The 25795-nt window shown below is 46.3% G+C and overlaps 1 protein-coding gene across 1 annotated transcript in view; it reads right to left on the bottom strand.

The window, feature by feature from the left end:
* The window catches only part of CC2D2B (coiled-coil and C2 domain containing 2B), a 1427481-nt gene that overhangs the window by 543719 nt on the left and 857967 nt on the right, over positions 1 to 25795 (bottom strand). The window contains 1 exon segment of the mRNA XM_085622020.1: positions 4163 to 4366. Coding sequence (XP_085478146.1) covers positions 4163 to 4366 — 204 coding nt within the window.

Raw genomic sequence — 25795 nt, 5'->3', positions numbered from 1 at the left:
TGTGATGTGGGCGAGTGATGGGCTACCGGGGATGACGGAGTAGAGTAGAGTTGAGGGGATGTGTGGATATTGTTGTAGGTCCAGCGCTTACCTGGGCTGAGGGGTCCAGCGGATCTCCTACGTCAGCAGGAGGCTGGCGTGTCAAGGGGCTTCCAGAGGAAAAGAGGGGGGTGATCAACTGCTGTGAACTCCCAAGTTCTGGGGCTTGTAGAATAGCATCAAAGGAGTGTTAAAAAGCGTAGAGGCGTTGCAAAGATCATCGAGAGGGTGGTTGCAGTTGGGGTCTTTAAGAATCGAGGGACTGTGCCCATCATTTCTCAAGTGCTAGGAAAGATTTAGTCATTTTCCTTTCAAAGTCACAATGCAGACTGGGGGTACGGGAAGGGGGTTTGGGAGGGTGGCACATGTAGTGGTAAAAGAATCGGGAAGCAGTATGCTCTGACTCCGGAGTCAGAGTTTTGTTGTAGGGTTTTGAAACACTGCAACAAATGTTCCCTCAGCCCTTTATTTTCCTCCCCACGCCCCCTCCCCTTACTGTGCAGCTCAGATCGATGTCTGCTTCTCTCTCTGCTGCTACGAACCTGCCCTGTGTTTCCAAGTGATAAAGTTGCCTTCGTCTTACTTTTCGACGAGTCTTAAGCTAGATAACATCGGCAAAAAGGATATTTTTTTTACTCTGTCAGGGACAGCATGCATACCAACAACAGTTTAGAAGGGTGAAAGGGAGTGTTTAATAAAAAAGAAAAAAAAAAGAAAACAGCAACGAGAGCAGCATCGGAGCGTGACGAGCTCCAAAGTATAGCCAGACCGCCCTTTCCCCTTTCGTAAAGTGACGGGTGGGGCACGTTGTGCCTGCCTGCAGCCCTGCCTCCTTTTGGGACGGCCCATCCGGACTGGATCACGGCTTGTTTAGATAACACGCCTACTTAGATAAGAAAGTGCTTCACGACAGCCGTGAAGCAAACGATCCAGTCTGGAAGGGCCGTCCCAAAAGGCGAAAGTGCAGCGGCTACAAAACCCACTTCCAATAGCAGGCCACCATTTAACATAAACGGTGATGCAAGCCTATGGAAATGAGGGGCGGGGCTTCAAGTCCCCTTCTGAAATATGCTCTCTCACAAAATCTCTCGCCGAGCGAGCAGCGCTTTGCGCTGCAACGCCAGGCGAGACCTAAACAGTCAGTACTATGGAACCGTATCTGATGTGGGTGATTAACAGTCATCATTGTTTTTTACCAGCAGGGCACAGGTTGAACAAATTACACTGGCTTTTTATCCGCCCCTAAGGGCTGCCACGTGATGTTTAAACTTTGAAAAAGCTTATTATTCTTTGTTAATTCCCAAATAAAGGTTATTTGATAATGAGTGTTGCTATTAATTTTAATCATTTCAGTTTGCACTGCAACGCAAAAGTCAGCCTTCTGTACTACACACTGGGGCATTTACAAGGGGATAGTGCCACCAGAAAATCACTTTAAGCGACGTTGATTGGCTTAACGCCGCCTTGTAAATACAGCCCCTTTACGTGCCTCACTTTGTTTGAAAAGGGCGTGCAATGGGTGTTGCTGTGGGTGGCTCCACCACAACACCCATTGCATTTTGACTGTGCCCCAAAGTTACAATGATGTGCAAATATGTGGCAGTGCCAAAAACTAACCCCATGCAATACAGGTGTTGCAATAGTGCAACGAGGAGAAATACTTTTATTTCTCCTCATTTTTGCTTTTTCTATGTGTGCTACAGTCTGCAGCACACATAGAAGTAACAAAATGCCAATAATTATTGTTTATATGCAGGAAGGGAAATCTTCCTGCACATAAACAATCATTGCCTGCAACGCAGGCATCCTTGCACTATGGTGTAAGAGTGCCTGCTTTGGCGCTAGGCAGTTAATTTTAGCACCAGCACTGTGGAAAAAACAGGGGTGCACCGTATTGTTGTGAATACGGTGCATCCCTGCGTTTTTTTAAATGTGGGAGCGTGGCTCTTCCAAATTTGGTGCAACTCCGCGCTCTGACATTTCCTTGTAAATGTGCCCTACTGTTTCAAGATCTTGATGAACAGGGCTTAGCTAGCAGTTGTACTGGGAAAGGGGCTAAGAAATGGGGGAAGGCCTAGCCTGCCCTCTGTTGTCTGAAGTTATTTTAGAGGCGACCTGATCAAATTTGTTTTAAACCAGAGCCTGCCTGGGGCCTGGCTCTATTTCTACTTTTTAGTGAGCTGGCCAGGTTATTTGAGAGCACAAGATACGAAAGAAATGACAAAGAAAGAGGATATGGATGAAAGGAGAGAGGAAGAGGAAGAGCTGACAGAATGGGAGAAAGGAATGCTGATGAGAGACGAGAGAAAGAAGAAAAGCACGAGCAAAAGAGGAAGATAAAGGGTGAAAATAAGGATGCCAGTGAGAGAAGGGAGGAAGGAGATACAGACAAATAAGAGACAGAAGAAGAGAAAAGAGATGCACCTAAATGGGACAGGGAGGAGACAGATGAGTGGAGACAGCGTATGAGAGAGGAAAGATAGACCTGTAAGACGTAATGCCACTATCATTAGTGATTACAGTGTCGCTGCAGTGACGCCAAAATATGGGGAGTGAAGGGTCCACTGCAGCTCAATTATGTCTGTATTTTAATGCCAACTCAGGGGAGGACGGGGTACACTTTCCATGCTTTTATTAGGTCCCATGACATACAAACTACGCCACTGTTGATGAACAATGGAAATATGCCACTTTGCAAACCTGGAATTCCAGGCGTTGGGAACCATGCAAATTTCAAGGTCAAACTTGGGCATTCCCACAGGATTTATGGACCATTAGGCCTTTTCCAGCGCCTGGGGGAGGTTTAGAACAGAATTCAGAGATACAAAACCTTTTTGACATGCTTAAGGATCTCTATAAATAAGAGCTGTTTCCAAGCTATTTTTTAAATTTGTGATAGGCTGTAAAATGAGATTATTGTAAGAGTTAACCAAGTTTTACTTTTTTAAATTTGGAGAGGAACTTTTAAATATTTATAGCTGATTACTCTGAACACTGTAAAACCATTGTGCAAGATGTTATGATGTTGCGTATACAGTATAGAAATCCATCTGGAATTTTGAACTCCCATAAAACATCACAGAAGAGAATATTACCTGCCTAATTTATTCCTGATGATGGCAGAGCGATGGAGTGGTTAATAAGGGAGTGCGTAGATGTTTTGCATCAAGGTCAAGGAGCGGTGTAATGTGCAGGTTAGTTGGTGAGGAGAGTACAATCAGGAAAAGACAAGGGTATTTTGAATATGGTGGAAGGCGGGACGGGGTCATGTTGACACTACAGAAGGTGGAACGGCAGAAGGAGGCGAGGCAGGTCACTCATTCTACTCATTTTTTATTGCCTGAGATGAGGCATGTTTGTAAACTGCGCCATCACTTCCAGTGAATCCCGATCATCTAAAGAAACCACAAACGTAATCTCTCATTTCGTCAAACAAATTGCAAAGGCACAGATGTATCCAATCTGCAGTGTATATAGTAATTATTGACCAATCTGAGGTCTTCTTTATATTATTTGCAGTTTATCAGACCTAACCGATTTGTTTTGAAAAGGTCCAACATCTTTCCTGTTTAGTATCAGCTCATATTGCTACATCATCTTGAGTGTTGGAACATTTCCAAGCAGTGTCCTCTGTACCAGTTTACCCAATCTGTGACGGCACATGTCCGATGCAAATAAAACATGTTCAAACTATCACCCATTCCATAGTTCTAATCCTAAAGCAGATCACATAGCCAACAGATGATGCCCACCACCAGAAGGAGGATTATCCTTTCATGGTCCCATCCTTGGCATTGCCGCTGGCTGCCAACCACAGGGCTCATTGTGTAAATTCCAGATGCATCTGTGAAGCACGAGGGAGCCTCTAATCGCAGTCACCCTAAGCGAGTGAGCCCCAGAGATGTCTCACAAATACTTCTTACTACTAACAAAGGGATGAGCAACAGCATTTTTCTGGATCACTGGTGTTGCTGTCATAAAGCAGTTGTAAACATGTTGTATGGACCTATTTTACTGGCCATCAATACTATTCATGTTTTAGGATTTGCAATCCTCCCCCACAGAGAAGTGGTTTCATTAGTAAAGTAACTCTGGCTATTTGTATCTAACAAATATAAAGTACCTGAATAAGTGACTCTGGAATTTCCTTGTCATACAGTGGGATTTGCTGAAACCAATTTGGGTCCAGTTGCTGTGAGTTTCTGTGCATCAGTAGCTGGAAACGCATGCATTTTTGTATCTCTTCATCAGTGGCAAAATTAAATTCGTCCTGGAGTTGGTTTAATCGAAAGTATGCTATAATTTCTTTTTTCTCATTTCCATTCTTCTAAACGTTAAAAACATAAGTAAAAATTATGCCATCATTCCATTAGTTGTGTTAAAAGCATCTTCAATGTAGTCAATTACTTAAGTATTAAACAGCGGAGCATATTTACAAGGAAGTGGAGGAGCGTGGCGTTAGACTCCTTGGCCTAACGCTGCGCTCCGCCACTTTTGAAATGCAGGGCTGCACCGTATTTACAAGAATATGGTGCAGCCTTGCGATTCCCCCTGCGCTGGTGCTAATTTAGCTGCCTAGCACCAACGCAGGCATCCTTGCACTATAGTGCAAGGATGCCTGCTTTGAGGGAAATGATTTGTGCAGGAAGGTGTCTCTTCCTGCACAAAAACAATCTGAAATGACGTTTTGAAACTTCTATGTGTGCCGCTTAATGCAGCACACATAGATCTTCCAGACATTTTTATGATTGTTTATGTGCAGTAAGGAACACTTTCCTGCACATAAACAATCAATGGCGTTTTGCTGTTTCTATGTGTGTTGCACAACGCAGCACACATGGAATCAGCAAAAACAAGGAGAAATTAAATATTTCTCCTCTAGCGCCAGGGTAAGACCAGGTTTTGCCTGGTCTTAATTCTGACGCACCCTCATATTTCTGCCACCCTTGTAAATATGGGGCAGCATCAAAATCAATGGGCGTTGCAGTGGAATGCCCACCACAACACCCATTGACCGCCCCTTTTACGCTAAGTATAGCGTGAAAGGGACCCTTATTCACATGGAGTCATTAAGCCACATTAAGTGGCTTAACGCCTTCTTGTGAATAAGGCGAAGCCCCTATCGCCACCACAATGTCAAGAACAGTGTAGTTGTGGTGTCCATAGGGGCTTGTAAATATGCCCCATAGTTTGGTACATTTTCTAAAATACTTTTTCGGGCAGAAATACATGTTCCTTGGTATCTTCGGGTGAGTTGTGCGTCTTCAGAAGACTTTCATTCTGCTGGAATCTTCCTGTGAAGTTGGGTCTCCATTGGAATTTCTGAGGGTTGTGCTACTGAATATCGACATCAATAATAGCTTGATGCAGGAACATCGAGGACAGGATATCTTAGGGCAAAATATCCAAAGGTAAGTGCATGTAAGGGAGTATAGATTTACTATTCCTAACTCCATATCTACATACCTTGAACATATATGTACCACATAGGTGCATATATGTGGAATTAGGAATAAAACATATAGCCTTACTTACCTTTCGATATGGTTTTCCTCAATATTCTCACCTATTGATGTTGTGGGCTTGATACTTGGAGAGCACACCGTTTTGAGTACATGTTAGCAAGATTATATAGGACTTCTGCAACATTTCTGTAATTATTGGAAAACATCCTAAAAATGTGCAAAGGTTTTTTTTCACAATTCACAAAGAAAAAGTCAGTTAAGATGGCGTCTGTCATGGACGAGTGAGTAGCGGGCTCCCGGCGTCTCTCCCCCTTCCCCCTATCGGCACAGATAGCGGGAGAGAAATCTAGGCGAAAACAACGGAGGATTGTGCGTGGACTAAAATGGGTTAAAAAGAAGCTTTTCGGAAGGCAGAAAAGTGTTGGAAAGTTGCCATTGTTTACTGGAAAACGCTGGGCGAAAGCATTTGGAAAAAAAAGCATAATAACCTGCGGTGGTGCTCGAGAATGGCAGCATTATAGGAGAAGGGGTGATCCCTCAGTGTGGAACTCGGTGGGGCACTCCGCACTTTAATGGATTAAAAGGAGTTCTTGGAAGTTCGAGGATAGTGTGTTCCTGGATTTAAAAAAAAAGGAAACTCGGAAGATAGGAAGAAACTTTGTAGCCAAGAACGCCAAAGAGAACCGCAGTGCTTCTGTAGAAGTGCGGCTCATCAGTGTGGAACACAGCTGTGCGAGGTGATTCCTTGTAGCTCTGGATGCCGACATGCCTCCCAAAACTGCTAGGGGAGGAAAAACTAGAGCAATGGTGGAGCCGGCTGTGGGGAGCAGAGCTGCTGTTGTCGGGCGGCATGCGACTCTAGCTGGGGAAGGATCGACAGGACTCTTGGACGAAGTGGCTCAAGGAGGTGAGCAGGGGGTTGACAGGGGAAAAAAAAGTACCCCAAATGTTTGTGGCGGCAAATAAAAATAAGAACTTAACCCCACATATTTTCAAAGCAGATATTAAGAATAAAAGGGCGGGGCCAATAGAACACTTGGCTAGTACTGATATGAGCACTGATGTAAATGTTAAAACACTGGAAAAGTCGATGATAGGAGAATGTGTTACGAAAAAGAAGATCGACTCATTACAAAACATCCCGGTGAGTGGAGTAAAGGCTGGAGGGCCGGGGCCAGTGTTGGAAGATAATGTGCTAATAACGAATATAACAGAGAGAGATTTGAAACAAAAAACTATGAAAAACGCTGCTTTTATGGGACTCCTGGTTGATGGCGGATTGGAGGAGGCTGAGACTGGAGCAGTGGGGGGAGATGGTGGTAGGGAGAGTGACTCGGGGGAAAAGTTATTTTCTATATCAGATCCTTCGGACACCTCGGATGACGACTGTATTTTAGGGCAAAAGTCACAGTCTCAGGAAAGTTCATTAATGAGTGTTGGCTGTGATCAAAACAGCTTAAATTAGGACATTGGTAATGCCGATGTGTCTACGGTTCATAAGCAAGAGTTAGCTAAGGAGGAAAACCTGTTAGCTGAAGCAGTGAATAACCTGATGTGGGACACCTCATCATCATTGGAGAAACAAACTCTGAGATATTGAAAACTGATGGTCAAGGTCCGGAAGGGATTGAAGAAAGACATGATGGAGCAGTTTCACTGGAATCAATCTACCAGAGTACATTAGATCACAGAACTGAGACCCGGATAGAAAATCTAAAAACATATATGGCATGTCGAAAACACAGTGAGGAGGATTTCCAAGGTTTGTAATGGGTATACGGACAGGATGAATGAAGCGGAGGCAATGATATCCACGTTAGAGGACGAAGTGGTGGCTCAAAAGGCGACGTTGGAGGCTATGAGCTCCCATAAAGACGACACCCAACTTAAGCTAATGGATTTGGAAAATCGACTACGAAGAAATAACCTAAGGATACTTGGAATACCGGAGGGAGCCGAGGGACGTGACGTTCGGAACTTTGAGGATGAACTGTTTACAGAGGCTTTTCCTGAACTTTTAATGTGGAAGTGGGCTAGTGAAGTTCAAAGGGCTTATAGGTTTCCTTTTAAACAAGCGATGACTAAAGCTGGGCAATCTGATGTCAGGCCAAGGGCTAAATTGATTAGTTTAAATAATTTCTTGGCGCGACAGGCAGTCTATGACCTTGCAAGGCCTGATAAAAAGAGGGCGGGAAAGGGTGCACAGTTCTTTGTCAGACCTGATTATTGTCACTATACTATGGAAAAAAAGCGGCAGCTGCGTCAATTAATAACGCTGTCTCAGGATAAGGGGGCGCAAGCTTTTTTGTTAAACCCTGCTATGTTGAAAATAATGTATAAGGGACAAATACGTTTTTTTTATATCAGATGTGCAAGCGAAGGAATACCTTCAGTCTATCTAAAAGTAGAGTCAGAGTAAGGCAATAGCTTGGGTTTCTTCTGAAAATTCTTCTAATGATGTCTTATATTTTATGTTGTGGGCTGTTTCTTTTTTTTGTGATGAAAGGTATTGAGAGGGAAGGGGGACATTGGGCAGCAAACTACTCCCCATCGCAAGGGCCATTAGCCCTATTGCCCGTGTATTTGGGAGAGGGTGGGGGAAGGGGGTTGGTGTGTGTGGTGGGATGGGGAGGGGCACTGGGGGGTGAGGATGAAGGTTGGGAGGGGCAGGGGGGTGGGGGGAGTAAATAAAAAATCAATCCAGACCAAAAAGGATATGAGTACTTGTATGCAAAGATTGATATGTAAGGTATTAGGTTGGGCGTTTGGCTATGGCTAGTAGGGAGGTAGCCTCTGGGGTACGTATTTGTTCGTTTAACATATGTGGCTTGAACAATGCTATTAAAAGGCAGCGGGTAGCGGCCAATCTGCGGGTGATGAAACCGGATATTCTGTGTGTGCAGGAAACACATATACCCTGGGCCAAACATATGGTTTTAAAAGAGCTTGGATTCTCATTAATTACTGCTTCCCGGCAATCGACTATGAATAGGGGGGTGGCTATACTGGCTCAACAAGGGATCTCTGGGACGGGGTGGTATTATCAGATAATTATGGTAGGTGGGCCATTGTAGAGTGTCAAGTAGGGGGCAATAAGATAGTAGTATGCACAGTCTATGGATTGAACCTTGATGAAGAAGCAGTTCTAGAAGGGTTGAATGTGGACCTTGCCCTTTGGGATACTCCTCTACTCTTATGTGGGGATTTTAATATACACTTGGAGTGCCAGGCAAGGGAGTTAGAGAATAACAAATATAGTGGGTGTAAACCCAAGGTTTTTAAAGCATTAAGGCAACTTATTGAGGATCATGGGTTGGTTGATGACTGGCAGACCTTGAATTATCCAGATCCGGGATATACTTTTTATTCGTATCTCATCATAAATTAGTTAGGTTAGATTATGTCTTTGCATCTAGGTTATTCATGGTGGGGGCCAGAATGCAGGTGTGGCCTAGGATTATGGCGGATCATGGACCATTATTACTGGATGTTTTCTCAATGGCTCGGGAGAGAGTAGGGAGATCTTTTTCTTTTAATAGGAAGCTTTTATTGGATAGCTCTTTTGTAAACCATATGGAAAATTGGATAAAACAAATTCTTGATGTTAATAGAGGGTCTACCAGTAGTATGATGGTATGGGACGCCTTGAAAGCCGGATTGAGGGGGAAATAATTATTTATGGATGGAGGAGGCAGAAGTTACAGCAAAATATCATGAAGGCCCTCCTGGGTGACTTAAGAGCAGGGGAGCTGGAGCTGATGCTGGGAATAAGGAGGGGAGGAGATCTGAAGGGGATACAAACAAGGATAGCGTGCTGTAAAGCTAAAGTTAATAGGATATGGAGTAAGGAGATTGCCAGCCAGTATACAATCTTTAAAGAGGAAAGGTATGAATATGGGGAATCTACAGGGTACTGTTTGGCACAAAGAATACGGGCTAAACAATCAGTACAAAGGATTACCTCACTGATTGATAACGAGGGGAGAAAGGTTGAAACTTTGGAGGGTATACTGAAGGTATTCCATGATTTTTATAAGGAATTGTACACACAGGGTGAATGGAGTGAACAAGCCATTAGACAATTTGTTCAGCAAGTACAGATAGTAGGTGGAAGACAAGAAGACCTTGCAGTACTTGAAGACTTGATTACAATGGAAAAGCTCGAGGCGGCAACAGTGTCATTAGCAAGGAGGATAGCTACAGGACCAGATAAGCTGCCACTCAAGGTGTATCGAACGTTCTTCTCGATTTTAAGGAGGGACATGTTGGCTACATTTCGAGCGGCCCAATTGGGAAACCCTCCATTGTCATGGTCAGAGGCTAATATAATTATATTTAAAAAGAAAGATAAGCCTGCGGAGATGCCAGGGTCTTACCTGCCAATTTCGCTTTTGAATGCGGATGGAAAAGTGTATGCTAAAATATTGGCAACTAGGTTAGCACAAGTAATCACTTCTTTAGTATCTAAACAACAGCACAGATTTATACCAGGCAGGAGCACGGTAAAACCAACTAAATAGAGCTATTTCTCTGATAGATGCTGCTAATGTACAGCAAAGCAGATTAGGGCTGATATTCTTGGATGCCGAAAAGGCGTTCAACCGTGTCTCCTGGCCTTTTTTATGGGCTGTTTTACGCAGGATGGGGTTTGGTCCGGACTTTATTAGGTCTCTTCAGGTTATGTACCAAAACCCTACAGTTCGGATTTGCACTATGGGCTAAGAATCAGATTTAGTATATATAACTCAGGGGGCAAGGCAGGGATGTCCCTGCTCCCCGCTCTTGTTTGCCCTGTACATTAACCAGTTTCTGATAATGTTGGAAAAGAGCAATGTGATTAGCTCTATGATATGTGGGCAATATCAGACGTGGGTTCTGGCTTACGCAGATGATATTGTGGTGGCAACGTCAGATCCAAAGTCTTCCATTGCTGAAATAGAGTGGTGGGCCTTGAGGTTTGGGGCGTTGTCTGGCTATAAGTTAAATTCAACAAAAACCCAAATAGTGTGTACTAAAATGGCCTGTCCTGGGGAGAGTTGGGTAACCGAGGAAGCTATGTATTTAGGTATAAAGATTAGGATGAGCTTGCAAGATCTAAAAGAGGTTAATTGGAAAGGGTTGTTGGATGGGATTAAAGGGCAGCTGGACCGCCTAGAATGCTTGCACCTCTCACTTTTGGGAAGGTGCAACGTATTGAAGATGAATGTACTCCCTCGAATACTTTATTTTTCAGGGCGGTGCCATTAGAGCTGACAACTTCACAGCTACAGAAATTACAATATATGTGTGATAAGTTTCTATGAGGACAAAGGCAATCACGGAGGGCATTTAAATATATGATGCTGTCGCGCAGACGGGGAGGTTGGGCTGTACCAAATTTCACTTTTTATTATTATGCTTGTCTTTTGCAAAATATGAGGATATTGCTCACTGGGGAGGAGGTGGCTACAGCCGCTGAGGCCCCCTCAATATATCAGCTTCCGCTTAGCTCTGTAGCGAGGAACTGTATGTTTAATTACTGGGAGCCAAGCTACTACAAGCGAACATGATTGAAGGTAGTGTGGGCAGCATATAAATTATGGAAGACCATGCGTAAAATGCTGGGAGTATCGGCGCTATGTTTTTATACCCCCATGAATTCTGTGACGATTTTACCCGCTATTCTTTGGGATCGCAAAATTGAGCAGTGGAGAGCTAAGGGGATCAGGCTAGTTGGAGATGTATTTGAGAATGAGGAGATAGTGTCTTTTGCACACTTAATGGATAGATATAATTTGCAAAAGACAGACTTTTTAAAATATCTTCACATAAGAGATTATCTATGGAAATATCAGAAGCAGAAATGTATGAAGACCAATTTGCTGGTTCAGGCTGTAAAAAAGGGAGTACAAATAGGGGCTTTATATGATTTAAAAATGGAAATGCAGCCAGATGATCTTGATGTACAAGATAGCAAATGGAGTGCAAGGTTAGGTCAAGAGGGAGAGTATGTTCAACAATCGATTTATGTTGCGGGCAAGATTTTGTTATCAGGCAATTTGAAAGCCCATCACTATAAGTCATTATTCAACTTGTATAATACGCCAGCTAGGATGATGAAATGGGGGGGAGGTAATGATAGGAAGTGCTTTAGATGTGCAATGGATGAGGCTGATATTACGCATATATTCTATGCTTGTACTCATTTATTGCAACTGAGAGGGCAGATTGAGAGATTTTTGTCTGAGATCACAGGGGTGGATATACTAATAACTATGGATGTTATGTTAACAGGAGTTGGGGATATTCTTCAGCAGGGACAACCCGGGTATCCATATAGATATTTGATATTAATGGCCGTGGCAGTAGCACGATTATGTGTGGCATCAGTGTGGCTGCAGCAACTAGCTCGGTCATTTGAAATGTGGCGGGCTAAGTAAATAACATCTTTAATTTGGAGTATAGTCCCTATTCAGTGAAACCTATAAAACGATAGAAATTAGGAGCTCAGATATGGGGGCCTATGGTAGAGCATATGAGACAAGTGTATTGGCAGGAAGCTTCTGTTATTTTAGAGGGAAAGGCCAACCATAAATTGTATTGTTTGTTTGGATAGAGCACTTCAAGCTACAAGTACCTTGAGTGTTAAAATCATGTATTTAATGTATATTGACTGCTATTTGTTCTGGATTGAGCAATAAAAAAGAAAAAAAAGAAAAAGAAAAAGTCAGTTGAATAAGTGCTGCTGGAGAAAAAAAACTGACATCCTGCTGATTTTTTTATTCCAGCAAAATAAAGAAAACCTCAGAAGGAAATGTATCCACTTAATGTGCTGTAAAAAACAAACTAACTGAATGTGTGGAGAGAGTTTTCCTGCCAAAAAGCATCAATTAGTGAGAATATTATTTTGCACACTGCTATTTAGAGGCTTTTGTTCGGTCCTTGGAGAAATGGATCTATGATTTCTTAAACAAAAGAGAAATTCAAACCAAAACTTCAGTGGGAGTATGGTTATTTAGAGTAAGAATCAGAGATATGATTGTCTGAAGGTGCGGGGGTTGGGAGGGTGGGTACGAGTCTCGAGAGTGTTGTGGGTCGGGTTCATATTAACCTCCGCCAGTTCATCGTGTAGGTAAAAGAGCACAGCATATTAAACTTCTCATAAAACACCTCACTGTATTGATGCTACGCAGCATAAACATATGCGTAATCTATATAAATCACAAGTTAAAAGCCTTTTGTTATCATTAGGTGGATAATATGAGTACTATTGAAGCATGTGAAAACAATCTGGAAGATTTACAGGCCAAGGCTTTTAAAACTGGGGGGACTTGGGACGCTAGGCTACACTTTTTATTCTATTTTGATCGACATAATTACCTCAAACATGCAACTGATACCTTCCCCAGCCCTACTGGCCTTTTAAAACACCAACTTCAAGTAAATCTACATTTTCTAACAGGGAAGTGCACCTGAAAGGTCTCTAGTGAGGGGAGGAAGTTAAACACATCTGCAGCAACTGCTTTTTGAAGGTGAAAAAACATCTCAATTTCTAATCAATCAACAAATCATTATAATAGTCAAATGGAACTGAATTATTATTATATTTTTTTTTTAAAGGTTACCATTCTCTTTTCACAAGTGCAAAAGAATCTCTCAAAATTGTGACCTCCTGAGAAGTCGCCAATACCAGAATCCAAATACAGCTAAATGATAGGACTCCAAAGACAGAACAATAGGTCAAACCTTTTGTTATACCTGCAGCTCAGCCTGTGTGAAGGTGCTGTGGAATGTTAGTGTGCATGGTGATGTAAGGGAATGAGGCATCGCCATCATCCACAGGAACACCATCCGTATCACGACTAGCACCGACAACACCCTGACCACCGCCGAACACCTGCATTTCCAAATCCACACCGACCCGAAGACCACCCTCAGAGGCACACTGATCTACCGACCTCCGGGACCACGCACCCAATTCAGCGAGGACATCGCCGACTTCGTCAGCCCGCATGCCCTCCCCTCCGCTGACTACATCCTCCTGGGGGACCTCAACTTCCACCTGGAGAACAACAACGACCGCAACACCAGCACCCTGCTCGACAACCTCGCCAATCTTGGACTCAAGCAGCTGGTGTCCACCCCCACCCACCTCGCCGGACACACACTCGACGCAGTCTTCTCATCCAGCACAGACATCGCCTTCAGCCACGGCACAGAGCTTCAATGGACGGACCACAGCTGCGTCCACTTCACCTTCAAAAGAACGACGACCCACCACCACCAGCAACAGGCTGCCCGCAGAAGCTGGAACAAGATCACAGCCGACCAGCTCGCCACCTCCCTGAGCCAGCACCCTCCTGCCAGCTCAGCGAACCCCAACCAGGCCGCCGACAACCTCACGAAGTGGATCAGCAACTGCGCGGACGAGCTCGCCCCGCTGAGGACCCCGCCCAGCAGACCCGGCAGCAAGAAAGCCCCATGGTTCACCGACGAACTCAAGAGCTCCAAGAAGAACTGCCGAGCCCTCGAGAAAGTCTGGAGAAGGGAACCAACACCGGACAACAGGACCACCTTCAAGCTTGCCACCCGGAAGCACCACCAGCTGATCCGCGCCGCCAAGAAAACTGCATTTAAGGACCGGCTGGACAACAACGCACACAACTGCAAGGAACTCTTCAACATCGTGAAAGAGCTATCCAACCCCAGCGCAGGAAACAACGACATCACCCCATCGCAAAACCTCTGCAACTCCCTCGCCTCATACTTCCACAACAAGATCGCGGACATACACAACAGCTTCAACAACCAACCAACGCACACCACGACCGAACAACCACACCCCACCACCACCCTCCACGCCTGGACTCCGATCAGCACCGAAGACACCATCCGCACGATGAACTCCATCCACTCCGGATCGCCGACCGACCCCTGCCCTCACCACGTCTTCAACAAGGCCGACGCTGTTATCGCACCCCACCTGCGAGACATCATCAACACATCCTTCGACACCGCCACCTTCCCTGAGAGCTGGAAGCACGCCGAACTCAGCGCTCTTCTCAAGAAACCCACAGCGGACCCCACCGAACTCAAGAATTACCGCCCCATCTCGCTCCTCCCGTTTCCAGCCAAAGTCATCGAGAAGACCGTCAACAAGCAGCTGGCCGCCTTCCTTGAGACAAATGGATCCCTCGACCCCTCACAGTCTGGCTTCCGAGCCAACCACAGCACCGAGACCGCCCTCATCGCCGCCACCGATGACATCCGAGCCCTGATGGAAAATGGAGAAACAGCGGCCCTCATCCTCCTAGACCTCTCCGCGGCATTCGACACTGTCTGCCACCGCACCCTAGTACAGCGCCTCAGCAACGTCGGAATCCAGGAGAAGGCTCTGGAATGGATCATCTCCTTCCTCGACGGAAGAACACAGAGAGTCCGCCTACCACCGTACAAGTCAGAGGCCACCGAAGTCATCTGCGGCGTCCCTCAAGGATCCTCGCTGAGCCCCACCCTCTTCAACGTCTACATGAGCCCCCTCGCGGCCATCGCACGCCAACACAACCTCAGCATAATCTCCTACGCCGACGACACCCAGCTGATCCTCTCCCTGACCGACGACCCCGCCGCCGCCAGAGCCAACCTGCACGAAGGGATGAAAGAGGTAGCCGAATGGATGACGACCAGCCGCCTGAAACTGAACTCAGACAAGACGGAGGTCCTCATCCTGGGCTCTTCACCCTCCGCCTGGGACGACTCCTGGTGGCCTCCCGCCCTGGGCACCGCACCCAAACCGACAGACCACGCACGCAACCTGGGCTTCATCCTGGACTCCTACCTCTCCATGACCAGGCAAGTCAACAACGTCTCCTCGGCGTGCTTCAACATCCTACGCATGCTACGGAAGATCTTCTGGTGGATCCCCACCGAGACCAGGAAGACCGTCACCCAGGCCCTCGTCACTAGCCGACTGGACTACGGCAACGCCCTCTACGCCGGTACCACCGCCAAGCTCCAGAAGAGACTCCAGCGGATCCAGAACGCCTCAGCCAGACTCATCCTCGACATCCCACGAACCAGCCACATCTCCGGACATCTGAGAGACCTACACTGGCTCCCCGTCAACAAAAGAATCACCTTCCGCCTCCTCACCCACGCACACAAAGCCCTACACGACCAAGGCCCGAGCTACCTCAACAACCGAATCAACTTCTACGCTCCCAAACGCCACCTCCGATCAGCCTACCACGCCCTCGCCGCCGTCCCCCGCATCTGAAGAGCGACTACAGGAGGAAGGTCCTTCTCCTACCTGGCCGCCAAGACCTGGAACTCCCTCCCTCCCGACCTACGCCTGACCCAAGACCACCTCTCCTTCAGGAAGAAGCTGAAGACCTGGCTGTTCGAGCAGTAGCGGCACCCCCCTCCCCCCAGCGCCTTGAGACCCTACGGGTGAGTAGTGCGCTCTATAAATGTCTCTGATTGATTGTCTCTGATTGAATGTGAGGATGCCTGGATGTGGAGAGTGTCAGTTGGAGGATGGGCTGAGCAGCAGGAAGGCTGCTCCTGGTGGGGCTTCTCTTATTACCATCTTACCTAATAAATCTACTTAAGCAATCAACATGGAACTGGGCCTGCCTTCTTTCTATTACATATTTTGGTGACGAATTTGGAAAGACCTACGTGTGCAACTGGTCTGTGAGAGGAAACTATCCGATCTGACACTACCTGAAATAAAGCTGTGGAATCTACTGAAAGTAGAAATGTTAAGGATCCATGGAAACTTGAAGCGCTGAGATAGACACGATGCCCTCTAGCCCCACCAGTGTCCTAATTCACCGGACAGCCTAACGCCCAGGGCGCGCTGGTACCTTTAACATCCTCACAAGCACGATGCAGCAGTGTCATTCTCAGTGTTCTCCTATGTGCCTTCCTGACAGCTGCGAGGAGTTGGGTTGCTGGCTTATTTGTGTGTGCTGGGAGTGCTGTTAGCACACTAGGAGCAACTAGTAGCGCCGTCATGTGGTACCCAACATGTGGTCATGAAGTTAATTACAGCCATGTCTATGAGGAAGTTATGGGCGCAGCACTTTAGTACAACTTGTTTTTACGCAGACAATGTTTGTGGCTTTGGAGATCTGGCAATGTTCCTAGCGGTGGCATTGTTTCTAGCGTCTGTACGTGTGTGGATTGCAAGGATATATGTGAAACCGACGCCTAGAGGAGCCACAGTTGATCGATTTGTTGTGTGAGCTACCTATGGGTACTTTGCTTGATTTTTTGGAGGTGAGCCATGATTTGTTTTGCATTGTTTGGGCTCCAGCAATCCCCCTTTACATGTGGCAGTTTAACCGCAGTCTTTTGGATTTAAAAAGAAAGAGCACATGTCTGTCTCAGTGCACGCAACATTACCTGCTTCTTGGAATCCTGCTGCATCTTCGAGGGATCTCTTCCTACGTCGTTGCTTCCACGCAGCTTAGAGCTGCTGAGGGACGCACAGCTGCACAAATGCGTCGTGAAGTACATGCAGCCATCTTGGGTTTGGCTGCAGCACTCATCTTGTTTGGCTATATCTGGTGCCATCCAACGCGTTTCCAGTTTTCCTGGACGTTGTGTTTGCACGCAGACACTGTGTCATGCAGTTTTATTCACTGCACAGTTGGAGTGAGAATAGTTCATTTCCCCTCACATATTCATTCAGCTGAGAATTTTCAACTCAAGGTACTTTCCAGCTCAAGGTACTTTTGTTAATATTTTTGATCAGCCTGTTTTCAAATTCAGGCACCTGCATGACCAATTGTCTCATGCTGCAGGAGGAGTGAAGAGGTGTTTTGCTACATTGGCTTTGTTTCCAAAGTTCTGTGGTTCCGACTTAGTCATTTATGGCATAATTTGTGTGTGACCTCCAGGTGTTTTTTTTTTTTTTAGACTGTCTATCTTGTTAATGGTCATGCCGCTTGGTTACAAGATTTACATGAGACAATGAATAAGATTTTCCTATATTCATAATTTACTGACTTCTTGCTTTATATGCCATACTCAACCTGCTGCCCTGTATTATTACTAAATTAGAGCCTATGTGTACTATGCCATCCACTTCTTTTACAGCGTGTTTTCTTACTTAAAAAATTCAAGCCTGCTATCTAGTATCTTTCTGATACCGAAAGTTAATCCTGCTTATATTATGCTTTTTGATTGTTTTTCTTCTGGAGGACTTTTCACAGATCTGCAAGCTGTTCTTTGAGTACACCCTGGAAAATCCAAATTTAATTCCATTTAATGGGTTATGTGTAAAAGGACTATCGTTTCTGATGCTTTGTGGTAAAAGTTTTTGATTTTTACTGGTGTATGGAGTTTGGTATTCTTTTTCCACCCTACCTACGGGGTGAGGGTGAAGGGCAGGGTTTAAACCAAATGATGTTTGTGAGGTCTTGTTTCTCCCTCACTGGGTTTGGGGTGATGGGTTGTGTTAGCCTTTGATGTTTCCTTGAAGAGTTTTTTTTTATGCTTGGTGTGGAGCTTCGTTCCACACTCACCGCCCTTACTTCGGGTCTGGGTGAAGGGCTGAGTTGAAGCCAAATGGTTGATGAGTGAGTGTTTTTGCTAGTGATTGCTGTTTTCTCCAACTACTTGATTGGTGTAGAGTTGTACACTTTTACAGGTTTCCTTGTCGAGTGTCTTTCCACACGTACCACCCTTACTATGGGTGAGGGTGGAGGGCAGCATTCATACCATGTGTTTGGTGTGAATGATTTTCCACATTTTCTAGTTTTTTTATTTATCTTGTTTGCATGGTTCCCTACCGGACCTCGCAGTTGGTATCCCTCGTACCACTTTCTTGTTGGCCTGGCCAGACAGCTTATTTTTGGTATCTTGGTTTAGTTTGTGTTTTGCGGCGTGGTAGTGTGTGTGTTTCCTTGGTTTCTTTAAAAAGGGAGATGATGATTGCATATCCTTTTCATTATCTTTATTTTATCATTTGTTGCACATGCATGAAATGTTTCCATCTCTTATCTGCATGCTTGCACATCAGCACTTTGCTACAATGATTATTGTTTTGCATTTGTTCTGATGTCATTGTGTTGCATGCAATAGTTTTATTGTCATCCTCTGATTGCACTATTTTTAATGGCTCCTTTGTCATCTGTGTAAAGAAAGGAGATGTGTTATACCTGCTGCTCAGCCTGTGTGAAGGTGCTGTGGAATGTTGCTGTGCATGGTGATGTAATGGAATGTGAGGATGCCTGAATGTGGAGAGTGTCAGTTGGAGGATGGGCTGAGCAGCAGGAAGGCTGCTCCTGGTGGGGCTTCTCTTATTACCATCTTACCTAATAAATCTACTTAAGCAATCAACATGGAACTGGACCTGCCTTCTTTCTACTGCACCTTTGCTATGGGGCACTGACCTATTGGTTTTGCCAATATTTTTAATCCCTTGAAGGCCGCAGAGCAAAGATGCATGCATAATGGCCATTGGCACTCATGACATTCAAGATTGTGTCTACCAGAAGTGCATTGTCATTATTAATACTGCAATAAATGAATATGGTCTAGATTGATACTGTGCGTGTTTGCAGGCCTGGTGAATAAGATACAATGATTGAAGATAAACAGTCATAAAACTTTGTCAATACCATCAGGATGTCCTACCCTAGTTTGAGAACTTTTGAATATTTCAAGCTTCTTACTTCTGAAGCCAACAGAGTACAGACCACCATGATCCATTAATGGTGGTGAAGACTGTAGTAGTCACTGATAATAGGTAACACGAGATGCAATTGAATTGTAGAAGAATATTGTCAGGGTTTTACAGATCTACATGCATCAACAGTCCGCTGACAGATAACCTCTCGCAATGCCTCTTGTTTATGGCCGCCACAAGGGAGTTCCTACATGTGAAATGAATGCAGGCGTCTAGTCCTGCAGCTCCCTGGCCAGGCGGAGCAGTGCACTGTCAAAGAAATATGTCTGGTACCCGAACAGGTCTGTGGACTGCCAGACTTCAATGGTGCAGTGTGTATTATAATGGTGCTCAACCCAGACCCTCTCACCCATCTCCTCCAAGGCATGTTGGAGGGTGGGTCCTGGCAGGCATTAATCAACAGAGGCATGGCTAATAAGTGTCTCCAAACCCGTCAGTCCCCCTAATACTTTTTCTAAACAGGTTCCACTCAGTAATAAAAAAAATCTAGAATTGGTGTATTCTGTCACCTACACAACCACACATCAGAAAATGACAACTCTGTGTATGATTTCGCACCCAACTACTCCTCCCTCCCATTGGATACTGCAGCTCCAAAAAGCACTTTCCCTTATTTTATAGTATCTAGACTTACACTTTCATTTATAACTCTAAAGCTAAGGTCAGACTCATCGTACTTTCTTTTCTCCCGGCCTTCTGTTCTCTCCAGTCGGATGTATGATGTTACAACGCATACATTTACATCGCGGTACATTACATCGCGGTTTTTACAACGCAAGTCGTTACAACGACTTGCGTTGGAGGGCGCTGGACTTAGGAGTAGTATAATTTACTATTCCAACTCCAGTCTACGTACAGTAGGGAAGGTGTTGGATAGTAAATTATACAATTCCTTGTCCTAGAGCGCCATCTAGCGCAAGTCGTTGTAACGACTTGCGTTGTAAAAACTGCAATGTAATGGCATCGCGATGTAATCCCCGCGTTGTAAACGATGTTTCCCCTCCAGTCACCCACACACAACTCACCTATGGAAAATCTCAATAATCACCAGGCACGAGACTCCATAGAGCACATTGGTGCCTTCCCAAATCTAACTTGCAGTATGATGGAGTCTTAGAAGGATTACACCAACTCTAGTTCCTTATTTACTCAATGGTCAATGTATCTTATTGCACACGCATGTGAAACTGCATTTTTTGTAGCCACTGCACATGGATCATGTGGGAGATAACATGCTCGGTCACCCACGCACTGCATATCCAGGTCCAAGAAGCATCTCATTGACAGTCTAAAGCGGGTGGACCTCAGAAAAGAGAGTAAACTGTTGCTCACAAACACACCACACCTGTGTCACCAATACCAGCTGGGTACCTGATCTACAAAAGCTTGTAATGATCAATGATTCATTGTCTAGCTGCCTATATGCCAAGGAGGCTCCCAGGCTATGTACAGGTGAAGAGAACCCAAATAATCTGCTAAACTTACTGCTGCGGCACTCACGTTTGAAGCATGCATGCATTCTCCAGTGCTTAATTTGTTATAGTATGAGGGCCAGAGCCCAAAGCTCTGCTCAGAAACTGTAGGCTGACGCTTTGCACCTAAAACCAAGGCTGCACAGCCTTGAATCACCCTCATGGCTCTTCCATCTACTATCAGACCCTCCCGACTCATTTATCTCACTCTTGATCGTTCCTGCTTTCTCCCTTTGTGACGCTTTTTCCGTCTTTCTCTTTCTACTTCTTTTCCCTGTCTTGCTTGGGGTCAATGTCTGATGAGGAAAAATAAGTGATGGCCTTCACAATGAGTACTGAAGGCCTCCACCAGCAACCACAGGCTCAAATTAAGCACTGGTTCCACCAAGGATAGGACCCAGCGATACTCATGGCCAGGCTGTCACATCATTCACTTCTGCAAGGGAATGCCCCTGATAAAAGTGCCAGAGAAGGAGTCTGCTCTGTGTCATTGCCAGTGACATGATGTTCCACAACCCCAAAGCTGTAACAGATCTAGTTTAATGATGAAGATCTATCTGGCAGACTCCGTGCAGGGCCGAAACATCTAACCACTGGCTGAAGAGTGTATCAGGCCACTGCCTTGGTTCCACCTTCTAACAGGAGACACCACCTTCTAAAATCCGGGACTTTCTGTGACACACAGCCACTGCACCTGCACTTAGTGCCAATATCCGCCACACTCACCAGCCCTCCCGCAGCAACATACAGGTAGCATAAATAAGCAGACAAGACAACTTTTTGGTGGAGAAAATTGCTGCAGGTTTATTAGCATACCAAATATGCCAACCTGGTGGGTTATCTTGCAGGCGATCCAAAGGGAAGCCGCCCCTCGCGGCCTACCACCTGATGGGCCAACTTGCATCGTGGTCTTAGCCAATCGGTGCTTAGCGGTTGTGGTGAGGGGATAGCCCCTCCCACTTCCGGTGAACCATTGGTCCACCATATAACTCACGCCCCCCTACGAGGGGCAGAGAGTTCAAGTGACACCTGGTTGTACAGGTTTCCAACAGCCCGTAGGACAGATGGGGCGCCGTCGCACCCCAGGGTCCACCGCACGGACTTCCTGGGGATATTTGGCCTCAGCACCCTTTGTGCTCCTGAAGAGGGTATCCCTGAGTACCTTTCCGCCTCTGGATCGCCATGTAACTCCGCCACAGCCCTGGGTGTGGCGACCGTCGCAGCCAGGGCTCCCCCACCAAGGCCGGTGCTCCTACTTACATCCCGCTATTTCCAGGGCCTCCCCTAGGTCCAGGAGGAACAAGTCCATGCCTATTCTGGAGAGATGTATCCCATCATCCTCGAAACACCCTGTGGATTTAGCATGAAGCAAACCATGTCTTAGGAATCCAAACCCCATTTGTTCGGTGAATTTACGCATTGCGCAATTGACTCTCCTGCGCGCAGCCTCCATTGCTTCCCATGATCGGGCTCCCTGCCTCAGGAGCCGTGGAGTGATCTCTGACCACCACAGTTCACATGTCCCTAACTGATTGCTTAATTTGCAAATTGTGGCTTTCATGTTTTGAAGCAATGTCCTTTTGCCCAGGGCCATCAGGTCGTCACCCCCCAGGTGTATAACTAGCACATTGGGGGGAACTGGTAACTCCCCCCAGTCTCTGTTGTAGTTTGTCCAACAACCCATTCCATCGCATGCCCGGGTACCCCAGACAAGTTATCTCGGTGTTGGAAAAGCCATGCCTCCACTTCCTGCTTCCAGCCCACTGTGCCAATCTGCTGACGCCAGAGTGGCCAATCACCCAGAACTTTGTTCCTGGTAAATAAAGAAATGTGATGTTGCAAAACGTTTATTAACAACCCACGGCACGCAAAATGAAACAGTAAAATTACACTACACAACACACTGCCGCCAGTACCTGGAAAACCGGTTCCTGTGAGCTCATGGCTCTCCAGTGGACGACCAAAATGATGGGAGGGGAGAACACCCCCCCCCACCAGACTGTCGCAGCTTCTACAGCAAGCTGTTCCAGCGCATGCCTGGGACCCCCCCCAAATTATCTCAGTAGTGTGCCGCAGCTTCTACCCCAAGCTGTGCTCGCGCATGCGTGGGCCCACCAACCAAGTTAAGTAAGTGGTGGAAAAACCCATGCCTCCATTTATTGGATTCCGCCTGTCGCGCCACACACTGGAAGCATGGACGGCCCTAGCCCAGACCTTAGATCCTGGCAAAATAAAGAAATGCTTAGTTGCTAGCATCCTTTAATGAGCACTGCACACCATATTATACAACTAATCCAGCTTACACCTAGTTGCACAATAACACTGCACCCCATCACCTCTGGTGCCTCACAGGGTGCCTTTGGACAACTCAAAGTTCGCCTGTTCATGATTCACTTAACCTGTCAATCCGGCCACTCTCCTGGGTGGCCACAGACAGCTGTACCTATAAAACGTTGGTATTCCCATCATCCCAACTGCATGGTGCGCTCCGCTGCCAAGCCCGCCCAGAATGCTGTGTCTGCTGCCCCTGCTAAAGGAATGACTGCAAAAGCACCTGTCAGGACCCGCATTGCCTGCCATAATAATCATGCCCGTATTACCCGTTCAGCCTGAAACTAGTAAGGGGCATGCTGACTGCATGAACCAGAGAGCACCCCTCTCCCGAAGGGCCAGGTAAGTGGTGACCATCTATCTTCCAGCTGGGTGTAGCAGAATACCCTTCAGCCAAGCCTGGTCTGAATGTGCCCTTCTCCCTACTCCTTGTAAGGGAGCATCACACCCGCCCGTCTTCCTAAGCCAAAATTGGGACATTAGTCCCCTTGTTGGCTGACCACTCCCATGGAATTATTGCTTAACTGAAGCAACCTGTATCATGCCGCTGTGGATTGGAGGACCTGGGGTAAACCTATGGTCAGTGTACCTATACCCTCTTTACTATAAAAGCAAAATGAGCTCTGATAGTAGTCTGACATTGTGATCCTAACCCTCTATCCCAAACAATATTGGGAATGGCATACTCACACCCCAGCTGACAGGATGGAGCCTATTCGTACCCGGTCTAAAAGACCCGACTGACACCTCAAACCCTGACAAGAGGAAGCCTGCTAACCTGCCCCCACTCTGTGGAAACAACAACCTGTGCAATATTCGGGAAGGTTGCCACCCAGAAAACCCTCCCCAGCACCCGGGGGTCATGCAGTCGCTTCTTGGCCTGAAATTAACCATGTTCACCTATGGATAGACAATGGCTTCCATTGAAACGGCGGTGGCACCAGACCTCCGAGCACCGAAGGCGGTACATCAGAGTACAGCTCTAGTATAACCGATGCCCCTTGCATCAGATATCAAACATACCACACCTGGATGAAAGCTGCTCAGTGCTTGAGATGCATCGGCGCTCCCTGGCCCACAGCCAGCTCACCCTGATAAAATCAGCTTGTGACTGGGACTTAACAGTGTGATGAAAGCACAAGACACGCTTGCCCGACGTTAACTCTTCAACCAGGCTCCACCACAAGAGCCCTTCACAAGCTATGTGGCCTAAAACATTCATCCTGTGGGGCAGTTGCAAATGGACTGCAAACAACTCCTAGGCAGTCTCTAACCATGTTATAAGTGGAGTTTTCTTGGTAGCTAGGCCGAGCCTTAGGGCTTATCCCAGAGGCAGTATAAATTGAATGTGCCAACCGCACACTCACAGTAGCAAACTAGGCACACCACAGAGGAGACTGCATACACCTCTCACCTAGTTACCATACTGTCACAGAACGCCACCACCATGCCTGCTGGCACCAGTCCTCAACCTGTCTTGAGCCCATGTTGCCACGGTGCATCTCTCGCAGACATGTAAGGGACAAGAAAATCAAGCAATCAACGTTTGTTCCTGCAAATTATATAACATAGTTTTAGTCAGGTAAACTTGATGCTGGATTTAGCATTAGTAGGTCGTGGACTTTCAACTACACCACTGCATTACCCACAGTGAGCAGCCGTAGTCAACACTGGTAGGCCCAGACAAACTCAGGCAGGCCTTTGCTTCCCCAGGTATTTTTACATTTGCTGTGATTCCGCGCATGGTAAGGATATCCTCAATGCATGACCACCAGCAGTATGCTTGCCTCTATACTAAACGAAAACTAAATTCAAACCTTTGTGTCAAAACAATGTGTTTGCTGCTGCCAGTCTGCCCCACCTTCCTCACTGTAGGCTCCCACCTGCCAAACACACCATTAACCGAATGTAAACAGCAAGACAGTGCCACCTGGTGGCTACAACATCCCTGTGAGTAGATCAATATGCCACTAGCAGGCAGGTGACCGATAAACATTCTACAGACTTCCATTGCACGATCATCAGTGCCTTCAAGGCTTCCATTGTTAGGAAAATCACTTCCTACAGTCAAGTTACTTGGCCGGTATGTCAAAACACACAACAAGCTCTTTTCCCTTTCTGTGGTGTTATCATAGATTGCATGCTGAAAGGCTGAGTGTACCCACCGGGAGTAGAGACTGCAACCCAGAGGTCAACCACTGATCCCTGCTGTGGAGGTGATAGTCCAATGCCACCAGGCCCGGTCAATTCACTCTCCCGACCAGCTTCCTTAAGACTCGGGTATTTGATCTTAATCAATGCCTGTTGTTGTCAACACTCAAATACACCGACAGCGCTGACTTGTGGCGGGCTGTCACAAGCGCCAGAGTTGACAATTAAGTGATGGGGCAGGGCACCAGAAACCACGTCGTCGAAATATAGCACCAGTAGACTTGCTGCTGGCATAAGGTATTAGTGGCGTTGGTAAGAAATACCTGTACACAGTACCGACCCATGGAACGCACAGGGTATCCCTACGTGCAGCAGAGAACGGATCTACAAATACTTTCCAACCACCTTCAAATGTGTCAGGCTCAAGGGATTCCATGGAACACAGTTTTCTTAATTGACAAAAACTGTGAGTGTTCAGAAATCGGGCGACACACTTTCCCTAGAGAGTATGAATGCACAAGTGTTTCCCATGAGCAAGCAGTAGAAGTGCCTGTGCCGTGTCTAATCTACCAACTACTTCAGACGCATTGCCTGGTATTTAGATACACCCCCCTGCCAGAGACAGCACACACCTGTCCCTCGTGAAAGGAATCCTCTCC

This window comes from Triturus cristatus, chromosome 1_2 (assembly GCF_964204655.1).
Source record: "Triturus cristatus chromosome 1_2, aTriCri1.1, whole genome shotgun sequence".
NCBI classification, from domain to species: Eukaryota; Metazoa; Chordata; class Amphibia; order Caudata; family Salamandridae; genus Triturus; species Triturus cristatus.
Note: the sequence above shows the minus strand (reverse complement) of the source record. Positions and strands in the feature narration are given on the sequence as shown.